Below are 25,793 nucleotides of genomic sequence, written 5' to 3'. Positions count from 1 at the left end.
AACACCAGTTTGGCTTGTGTGACAACAAGGATATTGTGAAGGACTGTAACCATAAGGACATCATAAAAAATGAAATCTCCTGAAATTGGTTGGTGTTTCCCACTTGTCTTTCATAACAAGTTTTCACTTGTCCTTGCTATGTAACACTGATACTTTCATAGACAGAGGAGTTGTTTGTGTTTTGGTTGGTTTGTTTATGCTTGCAGAGATCTTGTCTAGATCACTGAGGTTAAGCCAGTTTAATTAAACTGGACTGTAAATTGATGAAATTAGGACAACTTTGGTTTGTAGACAAAGCTGAAGTATCTAAGGCAAAAATTATCAAAGATAAATATTAGATATTTAGGTACCACAATACCTTGAAGTTTTCTGAAGTGCCTGCACAAATGAGGCACTTAGCTCTAATTAAAACTAGTAGGAATTGGATGTTTTGCCTGCTGTAGACATCTGGATGTCTTACTACATACTCTGCATCCTCGGATATCTTCCTCTTTGGTTAATCTGGCTGAGAGGCACTATCACTCTGTAGACTCTCCTAGTAGTTCTAGGCAACCGTTCTGTTGTTTCACTTGCAGAAGAGTAGTGCTGGAAAACAAAGAGGAGCGAGACTTTCTGAATTTGCCATCCTGTTTCTTTCCACAGCAGAGATAGGTTTCCTGTTTAATGTCCTGTAGCTTTCTTTGACTACATAATTTACAGATTTACAGATCTATGCAGTGACTCCCATCCCAGACAATATAGATGTGCTTCAAATGGACCGTGTCCCTGATCGCATAAAGAGCTTTTACCGAGTCAACAACATCCGGAAATTCCGCTATGACAGACCTTTTCACAAAGGCCCAAAGGACAAGGAGAATGAATTTAAGGTAGAAGCAGAGAATAAGCAGTGTTTAAGTGTTAATCTCTTCATGGCGAATACTGTCTTATTTTATGCTGATACAGTCTTTCAAGTAATCCTGATTTAATAGCCAAAGATACTGTAGTAACTCTACTGTAAGAAGTAGCTGTTGAGTCCAGTAGTTACAGACCTGACCTGCTTAAAGCATTATCCAGATTAAAGGTAAGTTATTTTAGTGCCAGGAGAAATGCATTTTGAAGCAAGGATGGGGTTTTTTGTTCGTCTGGAATTTTTTTCTTACTGCCATATATGTCCACAATGTCTTCTTGGTTCCCATGACAGAAGTGGTGATCAACCTTTAAAAATTAATAGAAATGTTGAGTATGTTGCTTTAGAGCATACTGAACTCTGGTTTTGTTGTTCAAGTGTCTTTCAGCATGACATTCTGCGAAGTAAGTTAATGCTCAGGAGGTTAATATATTGTTTTCTGAACTTTACCCCCTTAGTCCCTGTAGTAGGAGTCCAGATGATCTGACTGTGATTCACTGGGTACCTCATATCCTTAATTACTCTTTGCAGAGCTTGTGGATTGAACGTACCACTCTGACCTTGACTCACAGTTTGCCCGGGATCTCTCGTTGGTTTGAAGTGGAGAGAAGAGAACTGGTAACATTCATAGTTCCTGTAACTGGGGTTTGAAATGATGGGTTACTGGGATAGGCAATTTAAAACTCCTTTGGCTGCCATCTTGCAGTGTAAACTTACCAAGTTTAACAATGACTAAGCATGTCCTTTTTCCACCACTTAGACTAAATAATTGCTGAACATAACCAGGGGAATTATTTGAGGGAACATGACAGTATAATGGAGACATGTGAAAAAGATGGAATAATTGCATTGTTGCTGTGTCTTCAGTATACAGAAAAGAAGTTATTGCAAGTCAGTGACCTGAAATACAGCATTACCAACAGTAAAGTTTGTTAATGTAGCTAATTTTCCACAAAGCAGTAAAAATTAAGAGAGATCACTGAACAATCCTAGAGTATCATTTCATTACAAGGAATATAATAAATGTCAGTGAATTGTCCATGGAATTAAAGTATATTTTATTGCCTTTGAGGTTGAAGTAAGTCCTTTGGAAAATGCCATTCAAGTGGTTGAGAACAAAAACCAGGAGCTGAGAACACTGATAAGCCAGTACCAGCATAAACAAATGCATGGTAACATTAATCTTCTCAGCATGTGTCTGAATGGAGTGATTGATGCAGCTGTTAACGGGGGAATTGCACGGTACCAGGAGGTAAGCTGGCGCTACTTCTGAATTTAGCATCCTCTTTTTTCAATTTAATTTCCATTTCTGTTTCAAAGAGAGTATGACTTAATGAGGTAAGAAATCTTCATGCACATGTTATCTAAATATGAGGTTAAAACCCCTTCTTGGTTATTCTGCATCAGTGCTTGCATAGCCACACGTCAACAGGAGGATCCAAAGGTGGAGTTGGGATATTGCATTGAAGTAGGTACAGTTGACAGTGGCATTTCTCAAGAATGAAACTTGGCTTACCTGGAAATCTTGACTTGGCAGGTAGAAAAGTGAAGTAGATTTTTTTTATTATTTTTTTTTTTAATACTGGTTACATTACAAATCCATTTTGCAACAGAGGCAGTGGGACTCCTGGTAATTGAGACTGAGGCCTGTAATCAGGTGGTGCTACTCAACCATTATCTTTGCTAGCCTCATTTCAGACTCACTGTAACCCTAAAACGATCGTATATGAGGTATGTTATCTGCCACAGTCTTTGGCAAGCTCGTAATTAAACTCTGCCTTGCAGAAGGTCAGTCTGGGGTGAAATACTGAAAAATGGCAGCAGCAGTCCAGGGGTGTGGTGTGTCTTCCCTACAGAGCCATGAAGAGAACGTTCTTCATGCTTTACATTAGTTATCACTTTACTTACCTTAATTCCTTTAGCTTTAGACAGTTATGTGAAGGAAACTATTGAAAATTCAAGTATGGATGATACAAGGCTTAGCAGTATTGCTTATCGCTGTCACATGGGAAAACTTGGTCAGATTCATGATTCAACAGAATCATGTAGGTTGCTAAAACTGTACTATAGCTTTACCTGGATCCCAGAGTGCTAAAAGCAATAAAATTGAGCTGCTGCTGTTAGCTTAATATATTTAGTTTTCCTAAGATTTTTTGGACCTTTTCCTCTCATCCTTTGACACCAAGTTGTGATGAAATATCTTCCAGTAAGCAGAAGAGTTGTTTGGTTTTTTTAATTTTCCTACAGGCCTTTTTTGATAAAGATTATATCACAAAGCACCCTGGAGATGCAGAGAAGATCACACAGCTCAAGGAACTGATGCAGGAACAGGTACTGTTTTTCAGATGCAAAAGAACATTACTACAGTGTGTGGATTCATCAGCAGTCAGTCTATACGTATCAGATCCAACTGATTGATTCAGAAGCAAAGACTTTGGGTATAGGAGATCTAAAGTACATTTAAACAAAAAAGAGGTGGGAGATGGCCAAAGAGTTTATGAAAAAGCTGTTCACCTTATGGGATATAAGGTGAAGCTCAGGTAAAAGTACATTAATTTTGTTGTCTCCATTGTCTCGACTGTTCAATAGACACCTTGCCACATTTCAAGCCTGTCATGTATTTTTAATTATATCTTCCCAGTAAATTTCAAAGATAATCAAAGTCAGAACAGGCCAGGTCAGGCTTGAGATTAAACTGGAAGAGCTACACGGGAAATCTTAATGCCTATTTATACATTATCTGCAGTTTTATTTTTCAGTAGTGTCTCCATGAAACATCTTGGTAGATAAAGCTAACTGAATGCTTTGATGGGAGTGAAATCAGAACATCGCATCCGTCCTAACTGAAAGTTTGGCAGGATATACCCCATTAAACACTGTGTCCAAGTCTGAATAGAGCTACTAGGCCCGTTTCTTCACCAAATCACTTAACTGCATTTCAGATTTCCCATCTGTAAAATAAAGATAATGCTTATCTCCCTCCAATCCTCAAGAGACTGTTTGAAGATTAATTAGTTATTGTTTGTACAGACTTTGAATCATGTAGGGAATTATACATTGTAAGTCTGCTATCATTACTATTTTCTTTCATCTGAGAGCTTATATAATCACATTCAATCACTAATATTATATGTTTGACCTTTGCAAAAGTGACCTTTAAAAGTAAATAATGTGCAACAGAAAGAGTGACTATGCATGCCACACTGCCACTGTTCAGCTCAATTACCAGAAACTCCTTTTAGAAATCTCCCTTGGCAACTTTGACCCTTCCTCTGACACTGGGTGGAAGGAATTTTCTCCGTCACAATGAATTACCTGTGTAATGCTGCTCACTCTGGAGAGAGAATCAATCTGGTAATTTTTTACAGTTCTCTCTTAAGTAATTCAACGTGACATAAATGTACTTGTCTTGCACTTAAAGTACTTGTTGAAGTAATATGAACTTGCCAGGTCTCCTAGGCTTGCTTAATTATCAGCAGTCTTGTCAATGAACAGTGGCATGTTTCACAGTAGTTCCTTGCACGTAGACAGAACTGCAGGACAGGCTCCTGATCTGTCTCTTAGACATGATTTATTTGGTTTTGTGATGTTATGTTTTCTTTTTAATAGGTGCACGTCTTAGGAGTGGGTCTGGCAGTCCATGAGAAATTTGTACACCCAGAAATGCGTCCACTGCATAAGAAACTGATAGACCAGTTCCAGATGATGCGATCCAGTCTGTATCATGTAAGCTGATAGTCATTCTTCCCATTTTGAATCATTCAGAGTAGCAACTAAACTTCTATCAGTTGCAGTAAGGTTCACAAAAGAATTGGGCCAATAACAGCATTGACTGAACCTACTGGGTTGCCAAATTATCAAAAAAATTCTTGATTTTTGTGCAAGAAGGAAGTCCTAATAAACCTGTTAATTTAGCCTTTAATTTAAACTAGAATTTTTAATCTTTGTATGTTCTTTGTTGTATCAAATAACAATTATAAAGCTTAATTTTCAGTTACTGTCTTACACAGCAGAAAGTGATGTAAAACAGAGGAAGAAAGATTAACAGAAAGTGTTAGATGTTGAAGTCTTTGAAAGAATTGCCATAATTTCAAGTAGTATGGCATGGATTAGGCCCTCCAGAAGTGGTTTTATGTAGGCAGCTACAGAAATTCCTGTTGGTTACTTTAGGTATCCAGCTCTGGTGATGAGGACACGCACTGTTCTGGGTCTCTAGTTCCTATGTAGTGAACGGAAGTGCCGCCAGAGCATGGTTCACACCACCTGTTATACACCAGAAGTACAAATATCATCCTCTAGTAATGATACCTTTCCTTCTCTGCATGCTCTGCTGTACATTAGTATGCTGTGAAAACCGTACTTGAGACATCTTTGCCAGGTGGGTCTCAGAAGTTTGCTAGTGCATTCTCCTCTTCCTGGTGCAGTGAAATCTTTATGGATATCTAGACAGTATCTTGAATATTATCACAACTAAATTAAAGGATATCTTGTTATAATGTAGAATAACTGTTTGAAATACATGTCTTAGGACTTTACTTTGCAACTGGAGTACATATTTTCTAAGGTAGCTTCTACCTTGAAGGCTTTTTCCTCCATTTTTAGGAGTGACCACTAAGCAAGGATTGCCAGAAATAGCAGTACCAGAATTTTAAAATATGGCCTCTTCTCTTTTAAAGCAGATGAGATGCGTACAGGTCGCAGTTACCAGTTTGAGTTCACTACCTTTCTTGAGAGTCTGGACAAGATCTGTATTTTTGAGTCCACATTTCTTTTTTGAAAAATGTAGGTGGCTGTAATTTGGGCCATGCTATGCCTCTATTTCCCTCCCAAATTCCTGAAATAATGGCTAGAAAGTGTCATTGGAAATGAACAGAGAGTAGGGTTGTAAAGCACTGAAGCTCTTTTTCCTGTGGAAACGCAGGATAAACTGTGGAGAACATGGAAACAGATCAGGATTTTCCCAAGAAGAAAACTTGTAATTTTCCATGACCAACTTAGCTAAAGTATGTTTCCTCTGCAGGAGTTACCTGGTTTGGATAAGCTGAGTCCAGCCTGTTCAGGCAATAGTACACCACGCAGCAATGTTCTGGTTTCGCATGGACCTATGAGCCCAGAGAGCATAAAGCTGGTGCATCGACACAGGTACCCTGTTTTCTGATCCTGAAGCATGTAGGATCTCTGCACATTGTTGCATTACAAACCAAGGATCTAGGAGGTGCAGGAGCAGGAGGAGCAGGATGGGTTTTGGCAGAAGTGCCTTTCATCTTCATTCAGTGCTAATTATTGAAGTTTGATTGAGGACTGGAATCAAAAAGATGAGAAATGCAATTTGCAGAAAATCCTAAACACCTCCAGGTGTTACTCCATCGCTTTACTTACTGCATAGGAAGAAACTCACATCTGCCACTCATGTCTGGATTCAGTCTGGCTTTGGCAGTTCTGTCTTCTATTTCTGCTATTCAAACAGCAAATAAATGGGTTCTTATCTACTATAAAAGGAAAATTTGATTGCTTGTTTTAGAACCTAACTCAGTACGGACCCATTTTTTAAGGATCAAAAAAATGTTCACATAATTATTTTTTATAATTCTGATCAAATCAGAACTCCAGTATAAGAAAGGCTGCCCAAGGTGTTTTGATCAGAAAAACAAAAAATGGCTCAGCCTTCACAGAAAACATCTGAAAATGTGGATGTTTATTCTTTCTATGAAAACTGAGATAATGATTGAGGATAAAAATTGGGATTTTTCTGGACAAACCAGTAGTTTTGTATCCAGACATTTGAAAATGTACATATCCAAACCAGTATGAAAGACAGTGTCAGGAATGTCACTGAAGTTATGGAATTTTAATTGTTCTTCCATTTTTATTTCTCTTGGTGGGTCCACATAGTTTAGCTCTTTTTAAAGCCTGGCATGAAAAGCTGTGGAAACTTGGTCTTGCGTATATGAATCCAGGATGGTGAAATTCTTTTTACTATTAAAATTTAGTGGCTTTTATACTACTTTAGTCTCTTGGCAGTTAACAATTGGTGTCTGGCTGATAAAATTTTTTTCCTCAAAATTCCTCACTTTGTATAGCCTTTTTTAGTTCTTAGGGCAAACTAGGGAGATTCTACAGGGTACAAAATATGTATTTGTGTACGTGATTCAGAGTGACAAAAAATTAATGAGTGAGATCAGGGTGCAGCCTGCACACCAGCTGGGCGGTGTTAATTTACTGTCAGCTACAAAGTTGCCTTCAACTGTAACGCTGAGGCCCAACAGATGCAATGAGGAAAACTGTATTTTGACCTGTGAATCTTGTGTGCTGGGCTTCCTTTGGAACGTTTTTTTAAGCTGCTACCACTCATCATGTTCCAGTATTAAAAATGAGAGTGGTTTCAGAATGTTCTGTTACAAACAAAACAAATAAGGACCCAGTATTAACCTGGTTTTGGATTCTGAAATTCTGTATCCTTTGTAGTCTTACATGTAGCCTTATTGTCACTCCTTTCGTATTTACTCAGTTTCCTGGATTTGTTTAGGCTTATTCAGTCTAATTTTTCAAAAGCGTTTGACATCTAGAGGTGACCTAGTGCAGTAGGTAACTGCAGGTACTTACTAGCTTGGAAAATATCAGGCTTCACAAATAAACACACAGGTTCAAAAAATGATGATGCCCTTGTTCTGTGTCTGTTTTTATTCCAGCCCACTGAACTTGCTTGGTTCAGTCCGACACTCATCCTCCTCTCTGTCGTCCCACACCTCCAGTGAAACAGGCAACCTGGTGATCCTAACGGACAGTTCTGTGGGGGAGACTGCTGAGGATATGTACCACATGCAGGTACAGCTCCAGCACAGCCAGGAGCAGCTGTTGGAAAGAGCACTGAACATGGTCTGGAGGGTTATGCATAGGATTTTACCTATGCACATGCTTGGATCTGTCCTGTGTTTTGTTTAGGTTTTTTTTTCAAAGAATAGGTAGAATCTGACATTGTTGAAGAAAGGTGACAGAGTAATTGAGCTAGGTTTCCTTTGGGAATAAATCTTCTGTATTTGTACAGTGAAAGTTGCTGCTGTGGTCCAAGATCATACTGTTGCTTTCAGAACGTGAGACTTTAGTCAGCACGTTATTTATATGACCCGTTCAACATATGCAGCTTGTATTGCTCTTGGTTTGTGGGAGGGTGAAATGAGCCCCACGTTCCCGAGTTCGGATTTATAGTGGCCTATAGCACTGAAGCTGTTTCCTAGACAGAGGCTGTGCGAGGTGACCTGAGACAGGTAAATGTCTAACGTGCTGATCCGCTCAGTTCTCTTGATGATTTCTCTGCCTCCTGCAGCTTGTTTACCCTAACTCCAGGTACCAAGGCTCACTCACCAACATCTCTGTTTTATCCTCGTCCCAGGCTAGCCCTTCCACCTCAAGCCTGAGCTCTACTCACTCGGCACCATCCCAGATGATTAACTCTGCCCCTTCCAGTGCTCGAGGTAAGCATGGATGGACCCAAATGAAGGGTTAACCAGACTGCAGGCATCCCCTAAACCTGGCAACGTTGTTGATTTATTGGTGAAAGACCACACACGATATACCACTGTTTCTCTTTTGGAGTTGTAAATGACTCTTCAAAAATTATTTCTTAAAACATGTTTTTCATTCTCCAGAAATGGATTTAATAATTTTTTTTCAGCAGTATTTTGGAATGTCTCTCTAATACATGCTGGTTTCAGGCAGTTGAATTTCATAATGATTTTCATTGCTCCGCCACAAAATTGTGGCAGGCAATCTAGAGGAAAACAAGAATAGTCTTTGGTACAGTACTTAAAAGAGAGAGATCATGAAGACAAAAGCAAAAAAAACAATTTTACACATTTAATGAAATTATGGCACAAAAAAGAACTTGAGGCAGTTTAGCAGAAATGTGTGTATACAAAAGCACATGCATACAATGAATGTTAAAAGATATGCATTGTAAGTACTGGAGTTAAAGAAGGGCTTCCCTGCTGGGAAATTCTTGAAGAAAGGAAAAATGTAAAAACAGACTGTAGGGGTAACTCATGTTGCCTTTGCTGTTACAGTAGCTCGTCTTGATATTACTCATGATTTTCTTCCCAAACCTCAGAGCTGAAGCAAAACCTCTCCTGCAACCTTCTGACTTTGGTAACTTCTGTTCAAGCTTTTTTTTACCTCTCATTTCAGATTCTCAGTTGCAGGTTTACAAATTTCTACACCTCTTTTCACAGGTGTCTGAAGAAGGTATCGAGAATATAGTCAGAGATAGAAGCTGATGCTTAAATCTTACCCCTTCCTCCAATAGAGGGGAACTTTGTCTCCTTATGGACAAAGAATACAGAGAGGGGCCCTTTCTCTCAGGCCAGTTTGGGGCATTTTGCTCAATCTTGCAGTAAGATCTTAATTGACTGGCTGTTAATATGACAAAGATGCATTGAAGTGATTTAATTGAAGGATCAGATAGAGCAGGAAGGTGAGAAGTGGACATCTCCAAATAAAGGCAAATAGCTGCACTAACTACCAAGGGCTGGAAGGCAAATAATGACAATTCAAACAGTAAAGTTACAAGATGAAACTGGCATCACAGGAAAGGGAAAATGGAACTGAGTACAGGGCTATCATGTCAGGGGGACTTTCTGAAGGGGATGTGCCTCAGCTGGCATGTGAAGTCTGAATCTTTTGGGGGATCTGAGGAGTTTCGGTGCTCGTGGGGTTTCAGACTATTTTCCACTTGAAAAGCCAAGTGCTCACAGTGACAGGCTGTGCCAGTCTTTCTGAGCTTGATGACTTCACCAACTTCCCTTTTTACTGTATTCTTTGTTGTTGCTTAGAAACAAGTGATGAATGCTACAAAGGGTATGGTGCTGATGGATGAGCCAACAGCACCTCCCAGAGATGAGAACTAGACAGTATAAATGACCACAGATGAGGAAACAATAAGAGAAGTAATGATTTTGAAAAATACTTCAGTATGTGTATCTGTTTTATTCTTCACTGTTACTACCATGTTTTGATAGCCTATGAGACAACATTTCTTCTCTGCTAGTTTTGTTCACTTCTAAGTTAGGTGAGCACAGCATTCAGACATTACCCACTGCTTATGGGATTTCACTTCTAGTCAAGTCCCAGATGCTCCCTGAGTTTCACAGTGTGCGAGTCACTGTTCCGGTTAGTACAACTCCGCTGTCTGGAATGCAGTTGTTGTTTGTAACGAGAAAAAGCCCTAACACTTAAGTTCCACTGTGGTAATACAGCTTGGTTTTTCTCCTTGGTGATTTTTCCTTTTGTTTTGTTTTTTTAACTGGGTGAATTTGATGCTTGTGAAAATGAGAGACCAGTATCACTGGCTGGGGCAAGGTACTTCAAAACACTACATGGGCAGCTCTGCCAGTGCACCTCTATCCTTTATTTTTTTTTGGTATTTATTTATATTCTTTTTAATTTAGTGCTGGTGAAAGGTGCTGGATTGACAACACTGGAGGCTGAAGCCCTCTATTTATCCACAGAACAGATACAGCATGGGCGGCAGCCGTGCAAGCTTCCCCACGCTGCCCCCACCAATGTGCCTCATCTCTGTCCTGGAGGGACCACCTCTAGAGGTGAGAGGATAGTTCAGTCACCATGACCCATCAATCCTTGGCCTTTCTGCTGAGACTGCCAACAAAGCTACGATACTCATAATGCTACAGTTAACCACTTTGCAGATGGGAAGTAAACAAAGGCCAACAATTCATTTCGAACAGGCCACCTAAATTTATCAACTTAGCATCTTGTCACCTGTGGCTTTAACCTGAGCATGGTTATCTAGGATTTATAGGTTTCTGCCAGATGTTTAAATGCTTCTCTCATTGATTCAAACATTACTGTAGAGGTGAAAAACCACTATCACGTTATCCAAATACTTATACCACCTTCTCTGTTCAACTGCAGAGTCCTTTCTGGAGCTCATCTGCTAGCACTGTTCTGAGAAGATGGATATGTTTATAATACAGATTAGTTCCATTAGTGACCAAAGGAAGCCATGGCCATTTGTATTAAGAATCCCGCAGGAATTTAAATCTCATTTCTAATTTTCCACTTCCAAAAAATGACCCTTTAACACAAGCAAATTATTTGGCCTGTCCAAAGAAAATAATAAAGCCATTAATCCAACATTTTGTTTAAAGATTAGTCATCAAGAAAGTAGATGAATGATTTGACCATATCACTGAAGAGCAGATTAAAGCAGCAAACCTTACACTAGTCATAATATATACAAGTCAGAGCAGATGTCTTAAAGTGTAATCAGAATACAGTAAGAATTTTCTAATTCTGTTGCTAACAATAAAGACATTACTAGTTACTCTATTTTTTAGATTAACAAGTATGTATCTTTCAGTTTTCACCTGGCTTAACCCTTGTGTAGCTTCTTCCCTATCAGGAAAACAACACTGTTGTTGTATGGAGGATCAGTAAGAAATTCAGAGTTTGTTTTGGCTTCATTTGAGGTGACTCATGAGGCACTGCTCTAACCTTGCTGCAGTTAAAATATGTTCGTTAAGCAGAGATTGTAATGCAAAAAGGCCTGGAAAAAGCCAGGAGCGGGTTATGGTTATTCCAGTAATTTCACTTAAAGTATGGTTGGGACTCCTCTGAGGCACTCTAAAAGAAACTCCCACTTGACACCTGATGACTCACCTCTGAAGGAATCCCTACTGCTTCTTCAACACAGCCCCCTTTTTAACCTGTAGAAAATGAGTCCCAGTGTCTTGCTCAGAACTTCGCAAGAACCCATATACTTACAGTAAAAACTTTCTTTAGAAAGCAAAACAGTTACGGTTTTGTGCAGGAGCAAACTGTTTTCATAACAGTAACGAAAATGATGAATCAGGAGAAAACATTCAGAGAGTTTGGAATTTCACTAAATTAATTTTCAGTTTCATTCCTTAAAACTAATACTTGTCACAAGTGGATGAATACTTTCATAATTAAAAAAGGAAAACTCTCTCTGGCTTCAGCATAGGTTTTCCTTTCATGTTAACAATACGTACAGTGCCACACACATCAAGTGTACCAAGCTACAAGCTAGAAGGGTAGGCCCTGATAACACACGGCAGCGTTCTGTGAGGCCACTGGCTGCTCTGGAAGCTTCTAAAAGCTTTTTTTGACTTTGTTTTTTGCCAGTCCCTGAAAGGAGCCATGGTGATTGTGCTCTCTATCTGTCCCAAGAAGCAGGCCTGATTATTAATAAAAGCTTCAGTTATAGCCACTCCGCTGTGGCTCTCAATTCAGAAGTACCAGTACTTAACTTTGTTTGCAGACTAGATACTTGGCATAATCTGTTACAATCTCTATCACTATAGTTATTTAGAAATGTAGGGTACCAAAGCAGCAGGGCTGTTTTGTAAACTAGACTCTGCCACCATATTTAGCACATGTGGGATTTTTCAGGTCATGCAGTGCACAGTCTGTGGAAACTATAATCCCATAGAAAGTGATGGCACATAGAGGTGGTTTGCATCTTGGATATAAAAGAACAAGGATGACAAGATAAATAAACGGGAAAAGTTTACAGTGTAGGTTGTGCTGCGATGTAGTTCTGGGCACACCTAAAAGTTCAGCATCCTTACATTTGTCATGCAGAAACAGGACTACCTGTGATGTGTGAGTAAAAGAGACTCAGCATAAAGCGTTAACACTGTGTTTTCCAAGCTGATGTTGTATATAAGAGCAAACAATGTTGTCTAATTATGTTTCTGTTCTATGTCTGGGGAGAAAATGAGTTCGGAATGAGAATGCAGATACTCTGCAGCTGTTTGTGTCGGGGTGGGGGTGTAGATTAATCTGGGATCTGCCACCCCTGATGGAATTGTTGCAATTGTAGGACCTTATCCTGCATTCTGCTGGACACATTGTTCCTTCCACTGTGTGCTGAATATCAGTCCCCAAAACTGCATGTTTGCTTTTGCTGGGGTAAAAGCTGCATTAACCAGCACCAATGCCTTTGCTCATACGTTGGAGTGCTGTTCAGGTAATGTGTGTGGTTGTGGAAAGTTTGCAAAAGGGGGCATGTATTCCCCAAAAGCCGGCATGGCTCTGTAATGCGCTGTGTGCTGCCATCTGTTCAGTGCGTGTTTGTGACGCAGTTAAATAATCAGTGCAAATTAAAGCTCACTCCAGCAGCTTCAGAACATCAATTCCTGCCTAATCTCGTGCATCCCAAGGGATGCATGTATCAGACTTTAGGAAGTCACTAATAGGAATCATTCTTCTGGCAAATCCATTGTCAGCTGTTGCCTATCAGAAGGCATATTGTTATGTGGCGCTCATCTTGAAAGGACATGAGTCCCAAATAATTCCACACACCAGGAAGCTGTTTACATTAAATACCCCAATACCTTAAATGACAACTATAGAGATAACTGATAGTTAAGTCAAGCCTATTCCTACTACATGACTCCACGCACTGGTAAACGTCCTGTTGTCATAAAATGGCTCAGCATACCAACACACTCAGCAGTAACCATACATTATCTAGTGACAGGACAAGCAAAGTGCCACCCACGTTTATAGAAAATTCTGTTTCTTATTGGTTTTTGTTTTGCTTTAACAAAAGGAAGCTAACCAAGGTATCGCCAACTAAATGGCAACACCTCAGACTCTCTACCAGAACTGAGGAATGAAGTAGCTTCCTGCAGCTTCCTGCTTCAGCTGAATGGTGTATCTCAAGCTTTTATCCCTGTCTTCTATGCTCAGTCCTAAAATGCACAATTTTATGGCATTTCTGTGACTCTACCATACTTTATGGGACAAGGGAGCATTAGGCACTGTACAGCCCAGCTGCAGCTGATTCCACACAGATGCCCACTTTTTGTCTGTTTGAAGAGCAAGCACTTTGCAACATACAGCTAGGGATGCATACATCTTATACACCTTAATTGTATATAACCAGCCAGTTCTTATTTCATCCTTGTGCTATGCACCCCACCAACAGTTAGCTGCTAAGTGGGCTCGGCACCATGTTTTCTTGAGTCCTGTAAGCTCATCCGTCTGACCAAATTGCAAAGGAGGACTCGATCAGTGGGCATGCAGAGACATGGCTGTTGTTTGTCACGTGTACGTGATTATTCTCACTTGTTTACAGGCTCTCCCTCTCTACCAGATAAGTACCGCCACTCTCGGGAGATGATGATGTTGCTGCCCGCCCATCGGGACCGACCGAGCAGCGCCATGTATCCCGCAGCTATCATGGAGAACGGACAGGTAGCAGATCCAGTTTCTTTTATGTCAGTTCAACAGCCTGAAACTGTGACTTCATATTTTACTATTTTTGACCACTTTAAAGCTCCCCTTTGGCAAGCACAACAACTTACTTAGGATCATTTTCAGAGGCAATGCAGAACTCTTCACATTAATCACCCCCTAGAGCCATCCACTTTGGCAGTCAAGTGATACAAATTGTAATAACTGTTAAAATTGCAGATACACACTGTGAAAATGGACTGTTCTTACTTCCCAACTTTATCCTGTGAGCCCGGGTCCACTGCAAGTAGTCATACCATTTTATTTATTAATTTTTCTAGAACCATGGCCATCCTGCAGTCTAGCCTCATAGCAGATTCTAAATAGCTTTATGGTGATTTCCAGAGGTATCAAAAATCATGAGAAGCTGAAATAATATACTGATACGAAGTCTCCAAACAATCTGTGCCCATATCTACTGTACTTTCTCTGGACAAATTGAAAAATTCATGTATGCCTATATGTAAGCATATAAATCTGGCCTTGGCATGTACTTTTGAAGGGAATCTCCTGATCATGCCCACTTATCACACTTCAGTTCACCTCAAAGAACTGTCTCAGAGCATGCAAACTCAATTCCTTCAAATTAAACCAAAGCAAGAGGTAAGCTCCAGAAGGGCACGTGATGCATTCGAGCTGATAATGGGCACAAGACCAGGCTAGAGCTAGTTTGAAATAACACCTCCAGAGAACACAGGCAGCATGAATTGTGGGTCCTCAGCACTGTTACGGTCTCGAGATCCACTAGTATTGCACTGCAGTACTTGGTAATGTAAACACAGCCTAAGGGTCCCATTAATGTTTTAGTTAAAAAACTGTCTTTGCTTTAAAAAAGCAAATAGAAAGCCCCAAGGTTCTCTCTAACTTTTCTTTTTTTTACTTTTCTGTGCTAACCCTTCTTCCCCTTTAGCCTCCAAATTTCCAGCGCGCCTTCCTCCAGCAAATGATCGGACCATGCAAACCCTGCAGTGACCCCAACCTGTCTGTGGCTGAGAAAGGTACTCTTCTTCCTAGTTAGCATGCATGCTTTCTAAAATGTTATTACTCTGGTCATGCTACAGCAAGTAACGAATGGGCTTCTACATTTCCTGGCAGAGTGCATTCTCTCACATTTTTTTAATTAACAGTTTAATTAACTGGGCCTTCTGCCAACCTATAGTCATTTCAGATCATTCACAGAAGGGTGGAGTTGCACAAACCTCTGTTTCAGAAAGCTTTCTGAATTCAGCATTTTGGTATTCAAACAAATCCTGCAGTCAGTGTTTATCAAGCAGAAGTTCCAAAGCAGCAAATGAGAAGTTATCTGAAAGAAGAGTGCAAGATTTGAACTGTATTTGTACATAATGAGATATACTGCTTTTTAAATATGCATTTATTGTTCAAAATATTAACATTTCTTGTAGCCCCATCTATTTATTTAAGTTTAGCATTAGTACTGTATGCTTTTTTAACTTCCTGCTCTGAAAAAAATGGGGAGAGCCCCTGCAGGAAAAAAAACCACAAAAAAAACCATGAAAGAAAAGGAGGAGTTTGTTTGGTGTAACAGAAAAAAAGGAGCATGTGAAAGGGGTGCCATGGACAAAGCGATGGGCTCAAAAAATTATCTGAAAGGCAGCGTTCTGAAAATGCAGAAGTGGGCAAAATTCATGAGTCAAAATCTGAGACAAGGAGGCTGCCTGAGCAAGCAACAGTCGTGTATGGCCAGGAAAAATTCTATCTTAAAAGACTTTTAAGGCCAGGAAAGACCATCACAACTCTCTAGTCTGACCTACATAATGCACTCAATTAGGCTTTTATGAGTATTTTTGTTTCCATAGCTTTGCCTGAACTAAATTTTATCTTTAAAAAAAAAAAATCCAAATTTTATTTTAGAATTTCTAATAAATCAGAATCCGCTACTTCAACAATGTGACAGCCTTACAGAGTAGTCCAGACTGAAACCAAAAGCCAGTATATAGCTGAATAAATATAGATGAATAGCAGAATGATGATAATAAATGATGACAACAGAAAGTTAGGACTGGGGGGTGAGGGATTAAGAGCTCCATCTTAGCTGTGTTAGTTTGACTTGAACATACAACAGAGGTGGCAAGATCTTTATACTGGATAGGAGAAAGATCTGGAAAAGGAAAGTAGATAAATATTTATTACCTGTCTAGGAAAAATACTTGAATTTGTATTTGTGGGTGATATTATGCATGAGTGTAGCGTACAGTGCAGAGAGAAGAGGATCAGAGACAGAATCCTGTCCAGAGGCCCAAAGAAGCCATGGAAGTCACAGATGATGTTCAGCAGTTGTTCTCAGGGGATGGTGTGACAGGATTCCCAGCTCTTCAGCCAGGTTGGTAGCAGCAATGCAGTTACAGGCGGTTTTTGGAGCCCACATTATTCTTTGTAAGTCAGGACGCCATCTGCTTTGGTTTTTAACAGTCATGCCTCGTGAATTTACCCACCCCCTTCCTTGCCATGTCATAAGCTCTGCTCGGTAATTCTCATTGACAGCAGGGTGACATCAGTTGCCCAGAGCAGAATGGTTCAAATGCAGCTTCCCTGCTAATTAAACTTGGCCACTGAGCCCCTGAACACTGTTCTGGAGAGAGAGATGGGCTAAGACAGAGCACTAAGAGCTCCCTGGGTAGGTTCCTCCCTGAAGCATTATGGATAAAACAGTGGGTTTAACAGGCAGCAGCCACTCTCACAAATCATCTGATCTCAGGATGATTTCCAGCACTCCTAAATACTCAAAAGGCCATGAATGAAGGGACACTTGAGAAAGTATAAATGGATTATGCACTGGGGTACCATGTTCTCTTCTTCACATTCTTCTACTGCATCTTGATGTTTAAAAAAACCAACCAAACAAAAAAACCCCCATAAAAACCATTTTACAGGCCAGGTAAATGAGGCTTTATTCTGTCCTTTTCACTTGATGCTGGTATACTGCAGGAGAGCCTGGCACAGCTGGTATTGTTATGTATCTTGTCCCTCTGATTTAGCCTTTTGACACCAATTGCAGTAGTGCAAGTTAGAGCACTCTGGTACGTGTACAGAACGAGCAGGGTGCTCAGAAAATTCAGCTGAAGCCACATTACCTGTGTTGAGTTGTATCCCTCAGTTTGAACTTGTTCTGTCAAGATTCTTCTTATCTTCTTTGTATACCTTTTTTAGTTTGAGGGTGTCTCTTTAAAAACAATATTTACTTTTTATGTTTTTATGGGTTTTGTTCCATCTTAGGAAGCTGTCACTTTATGATCTGCTTTACTTTAGGGAATGTTAGGTCTTGGGCAGCCTGTGTTCATGCTAACTCATGAACTAAGAAGGAGGGAGGAGGAAAAACAAACACAACCTTTCAAAGTCATTTTAGAAAAGAAACACACCAAAAAATGGCTGCAGGCACTTTAATTAAGGAGAAATCTACTTCACATGTAAAACTCTTACATTTATTTCTCCAGGCTTCCATTTTCCAAACTGAAGATGGAAAAAACTATTTTTATCTCAGTTTTCTTTGGTAGGCTCACTGAATTACTTTGTTCTTTTTTCTTTTCTTTGCTAATCTGAAGAAATTGCTTATTTGCTTTTAAATAAACATAGACTTATTGCATGTCTATCTTCTCAGAATGAATCGAGTCTTGCGGTGTGTTTGGAAGGAAGGAAGGTGCATTTTTATAATGGCTAAGGTTGACAGATTCTCAAGATCTTGAAAAACGTTCATGTTAGAAAGCATGAGGTTTAATTTCTATGAAAAACCAAAGTCCTGAAGCTCATGGTCACTGTAATCTTCCTGATCAACAAAGACTTGATCTCTTCAGGTGACTTTATAATACAAGGAGTCTGAACTGCTGACATTAAAGAATTTGTCATCAAAATTTTATATCAACTCTGTAGCTTAGTAAATTGGACCTTTAAAGTTGTGATTTCTTTTGTAACGGATTGAGGTGTAATTTCCCTCATGTCCTTTATTCGGTCTTCACTTAGCCACTCCAGTGCAGCAACAGGCCTGCTTGTATTTCATGAGGGTTCTACCACATGTCCCCTTCTGCTCTGTCATCATTTACCACCAAGCAGAACAGCTCACAACTGAGATCTAGCTGCCATTCCATCAGTGAGATTTCATTTTTACTTACTCATTGGTTTGCAGAAGAAAAAAAAAAACAAACAAAAACCAAACAACCAAGAAACACCAAACCTAGCAGAGTTCTCCTGCTCTTCACATTTGCTAGAAGTGAGCCAAGGGAGTCGTGGAGGGGAGGTGGGCAGACTAACACTACAGTCACCTAACTCTCGCTTCCTTAACAAAGCAACCTGTAAACTTAACACACTGTAGACTAGACGATGTCTTTGTACGCCTTCAATCCTACCATTTGCCGAGTCCCTAGAATCTGCCTCTCTTCTGCTAAAGAGCACCCTGGAAAGACAGTCCCTCTGGCCCCTCAAACTCCCTGTTACGTTACCCAAGATAAATCTGTTTCAATCCTTCAGCTGTGCCAGCAGCACCCAGTAGCTGGAGCCTAGACAGCGGAACCAGAGAGGCCCTGCCATTCCTGTCTGCCCACGTTGGGAGCATCTTGGCCCCACCAGTACCTCCCCGAAGCCTGCCCCATGGTAAGGAAATGCCCAGCAGGCCCACTGCATAATGGCTGCAGTCATGCATAGATATAAATCAAGACCACCTGAAAGCTGACCTTAGTTTTTTTTTCCCCTCCTATAAAAACAATCAGAAACAAAAACCGAAAGTCTTTCCTGGTCTGCTAGGTTAGCACTGGACAAAGTTTTCAATTTTTTTAATTTCTTTTTTCCCAAAAAATCTTCAAACTTTTTACAGTCCTTATAGTAATACGGACTTGTGTGTATTTTGGGATTAGAACTGGGTGTGAGAGTGGTGAAGCTTGGCCTGGTTTCTTGCCAATGACCATCTTCAGTGGTAATTTAAGGTTACAAAGCTATTAAATGAAACTCCAGTTGTTCATTGTTTACGAGCCTGTTGCCTTGCCATGAGATCCTTGATAAAAGGGGTGGGTGGAAGTCTATCACTGCACTTAACTTCTTAGCGTTTTGTGATGTGACAGATGCACTCCCTGGTATCTTATCAGAAAGGAAGCCCTAGGTTGGAGTGGAGTTATCAGCACTTGGAGCCGTTCTCTGGCATTACAGAGTCTAAAACCCCAGCTCTTTCGCTGCAGTGAGGCAGCACAAGTCTGTGTTTCTGATCCTTGTCTCATTCCAGGACACTACTCACTGCACTTTGATGCCTTCCATCACCAGCTCAGTGATGCTCCTCCGGCACTGCCTGCACGAACGTTGCGCAAGGTAAAAAGGAAGTGGCAGGAGAGCAGAGGGGGACATAGAAGGAAAATAATAGGCTCCTGAAGGAACCCCCCCACTGCACTCCCACCAAGCAGCTTTGAATACAGAACCACTTTATAACATACTAGTAACTTACACATGGGATAATCCACTGAAAGCTCACAACCTACTGCCGAGTTGAATTCTATAGAAACAACTTACAGAAGTGGTAGGCCCCTCCACTTTCCTGTTTTGCATCATATGCTGTGATTTCAGGCACTCTGATGATCACCTCAGCTACTGTTTCTTTAACAGCTCTGGTGTTAAGCACACTTGTCTGCCCACAAGAGGTGCTTCCATACGAGTCAGGAGAGTGCATGTATAAACCAGTAATCACTGACGTTTTGAACACAAAGGGAACTGCACCAACACCATCACTGTTGGAAGCTGAAGTGTGGAACACCACACAAGCTGCAGTCTTACCTCCAGTTTTAACCTGCTTTTGTTTTTCTCTGAACAGTCCCCTCTTCATCCTATCCCTGCATCACCCACCAGTCCGCAGTCTGGTCTAGATGGAAGTAACTCCACCTTATCCGGCAGTGCCAGCAGCGGTGTCTCTTCCTTGAGCGAGAGTAATTTTGGACATTCTTCTGAACCACCCCCTCGCACAGACACCATGGATTCGGTCCCCAGCCAGGCCTGGAACACTGATGAAGATCTAGAGACACCCTACCTCCCTGTCAGGTACAGTCTCTCTGAGCCTGATGTCCTAGAGTCGCTCAAATCCCAGCCATGCCGAAGCCACTCTGCTCCATCTGGAGTCATTCCTCAGGACACCATGGACCCTCCTGCTCTACCCCCAAAACCTTACCACTCCCGGCTGCCAAACATGGAGAACGAGGAGGGGATGATAATTGAAGATGACGACAAACACCGCCCATTGCATCGTAAAGTGTCCCAGCCAGTGAGTGGTGGAAAGGAGGAGCAGGCCAGGGTCGCGTGGGAGCATGGCATCAGTGAGCAGTAGGGACAACTCCTCGCACGTGGCTTGCATCATCATTCCAGGTCTGACTACAAAGGAGAGAGATAAGGACTCGGAGAACAGCAAACCGATTTTCTACTGCTGCAAGTTTGTGTCTGGAGCCCACAAAAGGAATTGGGCCAGCATGGGAGGTTGCTGCTTTCCTTTTTTAATTTCTTTTTAAACCTTTCCGTTATGTTTTTTAACTTTCTGTGCAGTGGACAGTTTATTCCTTCTGCAGTTTCTTAACCACATCAAATGGCACACAAGCCATCGAAACTTGCAGAAGCTGAAAAAACACGATTTTAAGCGGAGGGGGAAAAGGGGGGGGGAATGTGGCAAGTTGATTTTGAAACTGCTTTCCTCCCAGTTCTGAGACGCACATAAGTAGAAGCAGTTGCACTAGGGACATTTTTTTGCTGTACAGAAGTGAAAGCTCATTGCTGAAATCAGGGATTCTATGAACTGTCAGGCTGGAAGGTGCATGAGCTGCAGGCAGTGGAAAGATGGCAATTCTAAGAAGAAATTGGCTCTTTTGAGAGCAGGATTGTACATATCTGTGCAGTGATCTCCCTGCATTGGTTCATAGGTGCTGAGGCAATCTAACCAGTGCTGATGCACTGATTTCCAAGATACCATTTCCAACAAACTCTGCCTCCTTTGTTTTTTATGTACTGTTTGATTTCTTACATTTTGCTTTCACTGGCTAAACCAACCTGCTTTCTCATTGGAATCACGTGCTATTCATCTGTGCTACAGGATGAGAGGAGGTTAGTAGCCAGTGGAGCTGCAACCTAATTGTAGGCCTTTCCCATGCCCAACTTTTGGGCAGGCTGTTGACACCAGCATTTCTATTCCAGTATAAAAATAAAAAAACAACAAAACACCCATCCATAACCAAATTTGAGTTTTTCATGCCACAGCTGGTTGATGACCCAGCCAGTAAAGAAAAGGTGGCTTAAATGCATCATATCCAACAATCCTTGCCTCAGGGCTGAACATCACAATTCTCACCAACTTCCATCACCCAGGAGCTGAGATCCATTCCCTGTTACCATAATATCCTCAGTCCCTCCCAAAACCTCACTGCAGCTGGTGTGCAGAAAGAATCTCCATCTCTCACAGTAGACAGAAAACACTTTAAGATTCAAGGAATGCCCAGTATATAGTGTACACCCTAGAGTCAGGGATCTTAAAGGCAACCTGTAAAGAAGAAATGTTTGTTTCCTCTTTTGCTTCTTTAGAATGTATCAAAAGGCTCTAAGAGCTGCTGCTTCTCTCTTCTACAAGGTTGATTTCTCCTCAGGCACAAATACAGCCTTTCCCCACACACACCTTTTTTTTTTTTATTGACCAGCTCCAGAAAGGGCTGAAGAATGTTTTTCTAATAAAAAAACAACCAAAAAAACCAAACAAAACCAAACCAAGAAATAGAGCTATGCAGAGGTGATGACAGTACAAGTCTATGAACACAAAACAAGCTTTTTAATCAGTATTTGCTTAGTTCAGTACATGACAAACTAGGAGAAAAATTCTGTGGGTAATAGAGCCACTGTCTGAAAAGAACAGTAAGAAATTTTTTATTCCTATTTTCAGTATTTTTCAAGAAATTTTCAATTGAGAGAGTATTGGATATTTAATGTTTTTAGATGCCCACACACATTTTAGCCTTCCTTGTAACCCTTTCCACCTGCAGATTGCAAAGCACACTCCAGAGGATGGTACAGACTACCCTCTTTCTGACCACTGAAAAATCTGAAGCACATTCAAATAAGAGACTTACCTGCACCATATAAATTAGTGTCAGAAACAGGAAGAGCACCCAACTTCCATATTCGGTTCTTGCCCTAGCCACTCAAGTTTCTCATGCTACAAACAGCATAAAGAAGCAAAAAAGGATATTCTAGATCTTTTTACAGGTCACCTTTAGCACTACCTCTAAATACAGGGACTGGGCAGAGTACATTGCTTCTGAACTCTCCTAAAGATGGTCTGTCTGGACTCAGCAGTTGTGTGAAGGGGATTTTAAGAGGATTTGTTTATTTTCTTTCTCAAGCTCTAGCCCATGCAAGACTACGAAATTATAGATTTGTTTCTTAAATGGCCTATTTGACTCAAATACAGTCTCTCTTGCTTCCTCTATTTTGTTATTAACACAGGCTGCTTGTAATCATTATATCCTTCACAGTTAAGACAATGATAATAAAACCTGGCCTATGGTGAAGATTTCATCTCTAGCAGGAAGGAGAGTTTTCCCAATACTAGGACAGTCTTAAATGTAAATGAACTGAGATGGATCTCTGGTACAGAACACATGTATGAAAACTCAACTCAAAATTATGTTTTTGGTAAAGGTAAGTCAAAGTAATTCCTTAGAAATGAGTGAAATATTTTCACATATGCTATTCTCCAATCTGAGAGTCTTCAAGTGAAGTTTTTTTTTAAGATAATTAAATATTCAATTCCATCTCCCCTGCCCCTTTTTTTTTGGCAGGAAGAATAGAAGTGGTAAATGTAGTGACTTACTGGGCTTCCTTACTGCAAAAACCAGCAGGTCTTAGAAATAAAACTTTGCAAAAACAAGAGTGCAACTAACATGGGACTAAGTCCCAGTCAGCTGGAAAACCTGCCCACTGGAGCTCTAATCAGCCTCTCAAATCGTATCATCCTGCTCTGATTAGAGACATTGTACACAGCCGTGAGTCCAGGGTGGGAGTCTGACATTCCTGTGTATTTGTAAGGGTTTGAAGACCAATCACACAGTGTATACAAATACCCAGTTTATGGCAGGTCCACACAGAGAAGGACAGAATAAATTGCTGAATTTACCAAATTTTAAGTCTCTCTGGAGTTAAATCTCTGTTACTGTTCAGAAATCTACCAAGTATTCTGTCTCCCTTTTCAGTGCTTGCCTTAAAGGGGGCAGAAGATAGAAAGACTATTATTAAGATTTTCTGAATGTTGGAACTAATACTTCTTGGAACTAATACTTCTCTGTACAGTGGGGTGTCTTATAGCATAGTACAACTCCTACATCGAGCTCAGTCCTGGAGTAGGTGGAAGCAACAGCAGTTGTTGCACTTGCCCAGCAGGATTTGGAGATTCCTTGTATAAACCACAGCAACAGGATGTTTTGAACAGGACCTTGTCACTCTATACTTAACTCTAATTCAAACTTAGTACGTACTTGCCTTCGTTGGGTTTTCTTTGCGTTAACAAAATAGCATGTGCATTCCTGACAAAATTGGTGGAATTCTGCTACAAATCTCTCCATCATCAGTGTACCTGCTGGCCCCATCTGAAACAAAATTGAGAAAGAACTACAGTAGTAGAAGAAAAGCAATTAATACAATTTCTCTGAATCTCTGAATCACTTTCTTTTCCAGTGATTGGGTTGGTTTTATTACTGTGTGCAAAACTTAAGATTTTTTTTCCGTCTTTTCCTCTCTTTGCTTTTTAGTTTACTTACCCTTTTTTAGATAAGGGATAGTACAAATCCCTTCTGTGGGAGAATCAGCCAAAACTGGGGAGGCTGGAGAGAGCAAGAGCCTTTGGGAAACAAATTATGTGATATTTAAAATTTCTTCTGATCATGCTTCTTTGTAAATACCCCCATTTGAATGCTGTGTATTTGTACAGGAAATTGAGCAAAAAATGTATAGATTGTGATGTCTGACTGGTATTCTGCCCTGTAAATGTGTTTTTAACCTCTGGCATTCTGTGCTTATTTAAAAAAGGCAAAAACCTCTAACCACTTCTTTTGTGTATTCATGTTTAAAATAAAATGAGAACAGCTATCTTATCTATAATGGAAATCAAATTCAAAAGGAAAAAAAATAATTTGTACAAGTGTCCTAAAGGTACTTCATTGTATATATTGTGATAGCATGTTTCCAGAACCAACAAATAAGTGGTGTGAATTTTAGATGTAAATATCTGCCGTTTGTTTTGGGTTTCTTTCCCTTACCCATTCACTCGACTGCTGTGATGTGGAATTAAAGATTAATACCTGATATTAAAAGGGTACAGCTGTATGTTTATTGCTGTCCTCCAGACAGGGTTCTCCTCAGGCTGCTCCAAATGTTCACAAAGTATGTGGAAACAGCCATTGCTTCCCACTTTCCCACTTTTGTGTGAATCAGGAAAATTGGGGGGGGCAACCAAAAGGACCTTGTGGCTATTAGGTGTGCTGAGGGAAGGGCACAGTATTTAATAGCAGTTTCTTAAAGCAACTATCAGGCATATCCACCAGCCAGTCTAGATTGACATGGCATGTGCAACAGCCTGAGACATCAAATAGATTGCTGTTTGATGAGGGATGGCTTATTTTACTTTTTTATTGCAACAGCAAGACATTTTGGCAGGAATTTCATTTCTCAATTTTAAGTATTTAAATACCAATCATTTTAAAAGAACAGGTGTGAAAGACTAGTAATTAAGACATGTAGGAACACAGGATTTGGGATTTAAGAGTTACACTGACTGCTACATGTGAGTAATCTCAAACATGTGTGTTTTCTTCCATCACCACTCATACACCAGGTCATGGTGCAGGAGACGGAAGAACTAACCCATTACTCTCATCCTGTCTTAACAAACACACACAAAAAATTCTGAAACTTGTCCCAAAAGTCATTTAGCAGTAAAATAAAATAACAGTCTTAACTGAAGCTGGCCCTGGGGTGTAGAGAGACTGCCCAGCCACCTTTTTCATTCAGTACATACCACTTACAAATGCTGAGAAGAGGCAAACTGTACCAACATGCTTGAGAGTGCAGCTAAAATATCCAAATGTGGCTTAGCTAAAATGTTCTTCACCTGACACCTGAAAAAATGTCTCTATACGTCAAACCCTTTGAGACTGTTTAGCCCAACTTACCAAATCTTGGGTAACTAAATATTTTTTTTTTATTCAGCTAATAATACTTATTAACCAAGCATAGGAAATAAAAAGTGTATTTGGCACAACAAGACACATGAAGCCCTCAGCTTCAGGAGTTTAAAAAAACCAAGAGTTTAAAAATGAAGAGTTAAAAAAAAAAATCTAGTTACTGTTAAAACCAGACAGTTTTTTTCAGTGCAAATGCTTTCTTTAAGCTAAGGCCTCACAAGTCAGATTGAAACCTAAATACCCCTCCTTATCTAAAAAAAAAGAAAGCTTCAACACAGTTTCAATATATGACTTGGGCAACTCAGTATGAATTTCATTATAAAGCTGATAAAAGGAGAAATTAAAACCTCTAGAAAGGACTGTAACCTAACTGATAAAGATTCAGACCTCTAGACTTCTGCATCAATATGTCTCTTTTTATAAGCTCAGGAATTCTT

General features: G+C 40.2%; 1 protein-coding gene across 1 annotated transcript in view; it reads left to right on the top strand.

Moving 5' to 3' along the window:
• DOCK3 (dedicator of cytokinesis 3) overlaps window positions 1–20,876 on the top strand; it is a 190,760-nt gene extending 169,884 nt beyond the window's left edge. Inside the window, exons 43-56 of the mRNA XM_029085987.1 lie at window positions 700–866; window positions 1,418–1,504; window positions 1,959–2,138; window positions 3,134–3,217; window positions 4,496–4,612; window positions 5,907–6,028; window positions 7,576–7,711; window positions 8,277–8,358; window positions 10,327–10,479; window positions 14,004–14,122; window positions 15,072–15,159; window positions 18,641–18,763; window positions 19,386–19,468; window positions 19,965–20,876. Coding sequence (XP_028941820.1) covers window positions 700–866; window positions 1,418–1,504; window positions 1,959–2,138; window positions 3,134–3,217; window positions 4,496–4,612; window positions 5,907–6,028; window positions 7,576–7,711; window positions 8,277–8,358; window positions 10,327–10,479; window positions 14,004–14,122; window positions 15,072–15,159; window positions 18,641–18,763; window positions 19,386–19,468; window positions 19,965–20,471 — 2,048 coding nt within the window. The 3' untranslated portion in view covers window positions 20,472–20,876. The remainder of the gene's footprint in view (window positions 1–699; window positions 867–1,417; window positions 1,505–1,958; window positions 2,139–3,133; window positions 3,218–4,495; window positions 4,613–5,906; window positions 6,029–7,575; window positions 7,712–8,276; window positions 8,359–10,326; window positions 10,480–14,003; window positions 14,123–15,071; window positions 15,160–18,640; window positions 18,764–19,385; window positions 19,469–19,964) is intronic.
• The last annotated feature ends 4,917 nt before the right edge of the window (window positions 20,877–25,793 follow it).

The sequence above is a fragment of the Antrostomus carolinensis genome, unplaced genomic scaffold, assembly GCF_000700745.2.
Source record: "Antrostomus carolinensis isolate BGI_N321 unplaced genomic scaffold, ASM70074v2 scaffold9257, whole genome shotgun sequence".
Classification (NCBI taxonomy): domain Eukaryota; kingdom Metazoa; phylum Chordata; class Aves; order Caprimulgiformes; family Caprimulgidae; genus Antrostomus; species Antrostomus carolinensis.
This window is presented reverse-complemented; position numbering and strand designations above follow the sequence as displayed.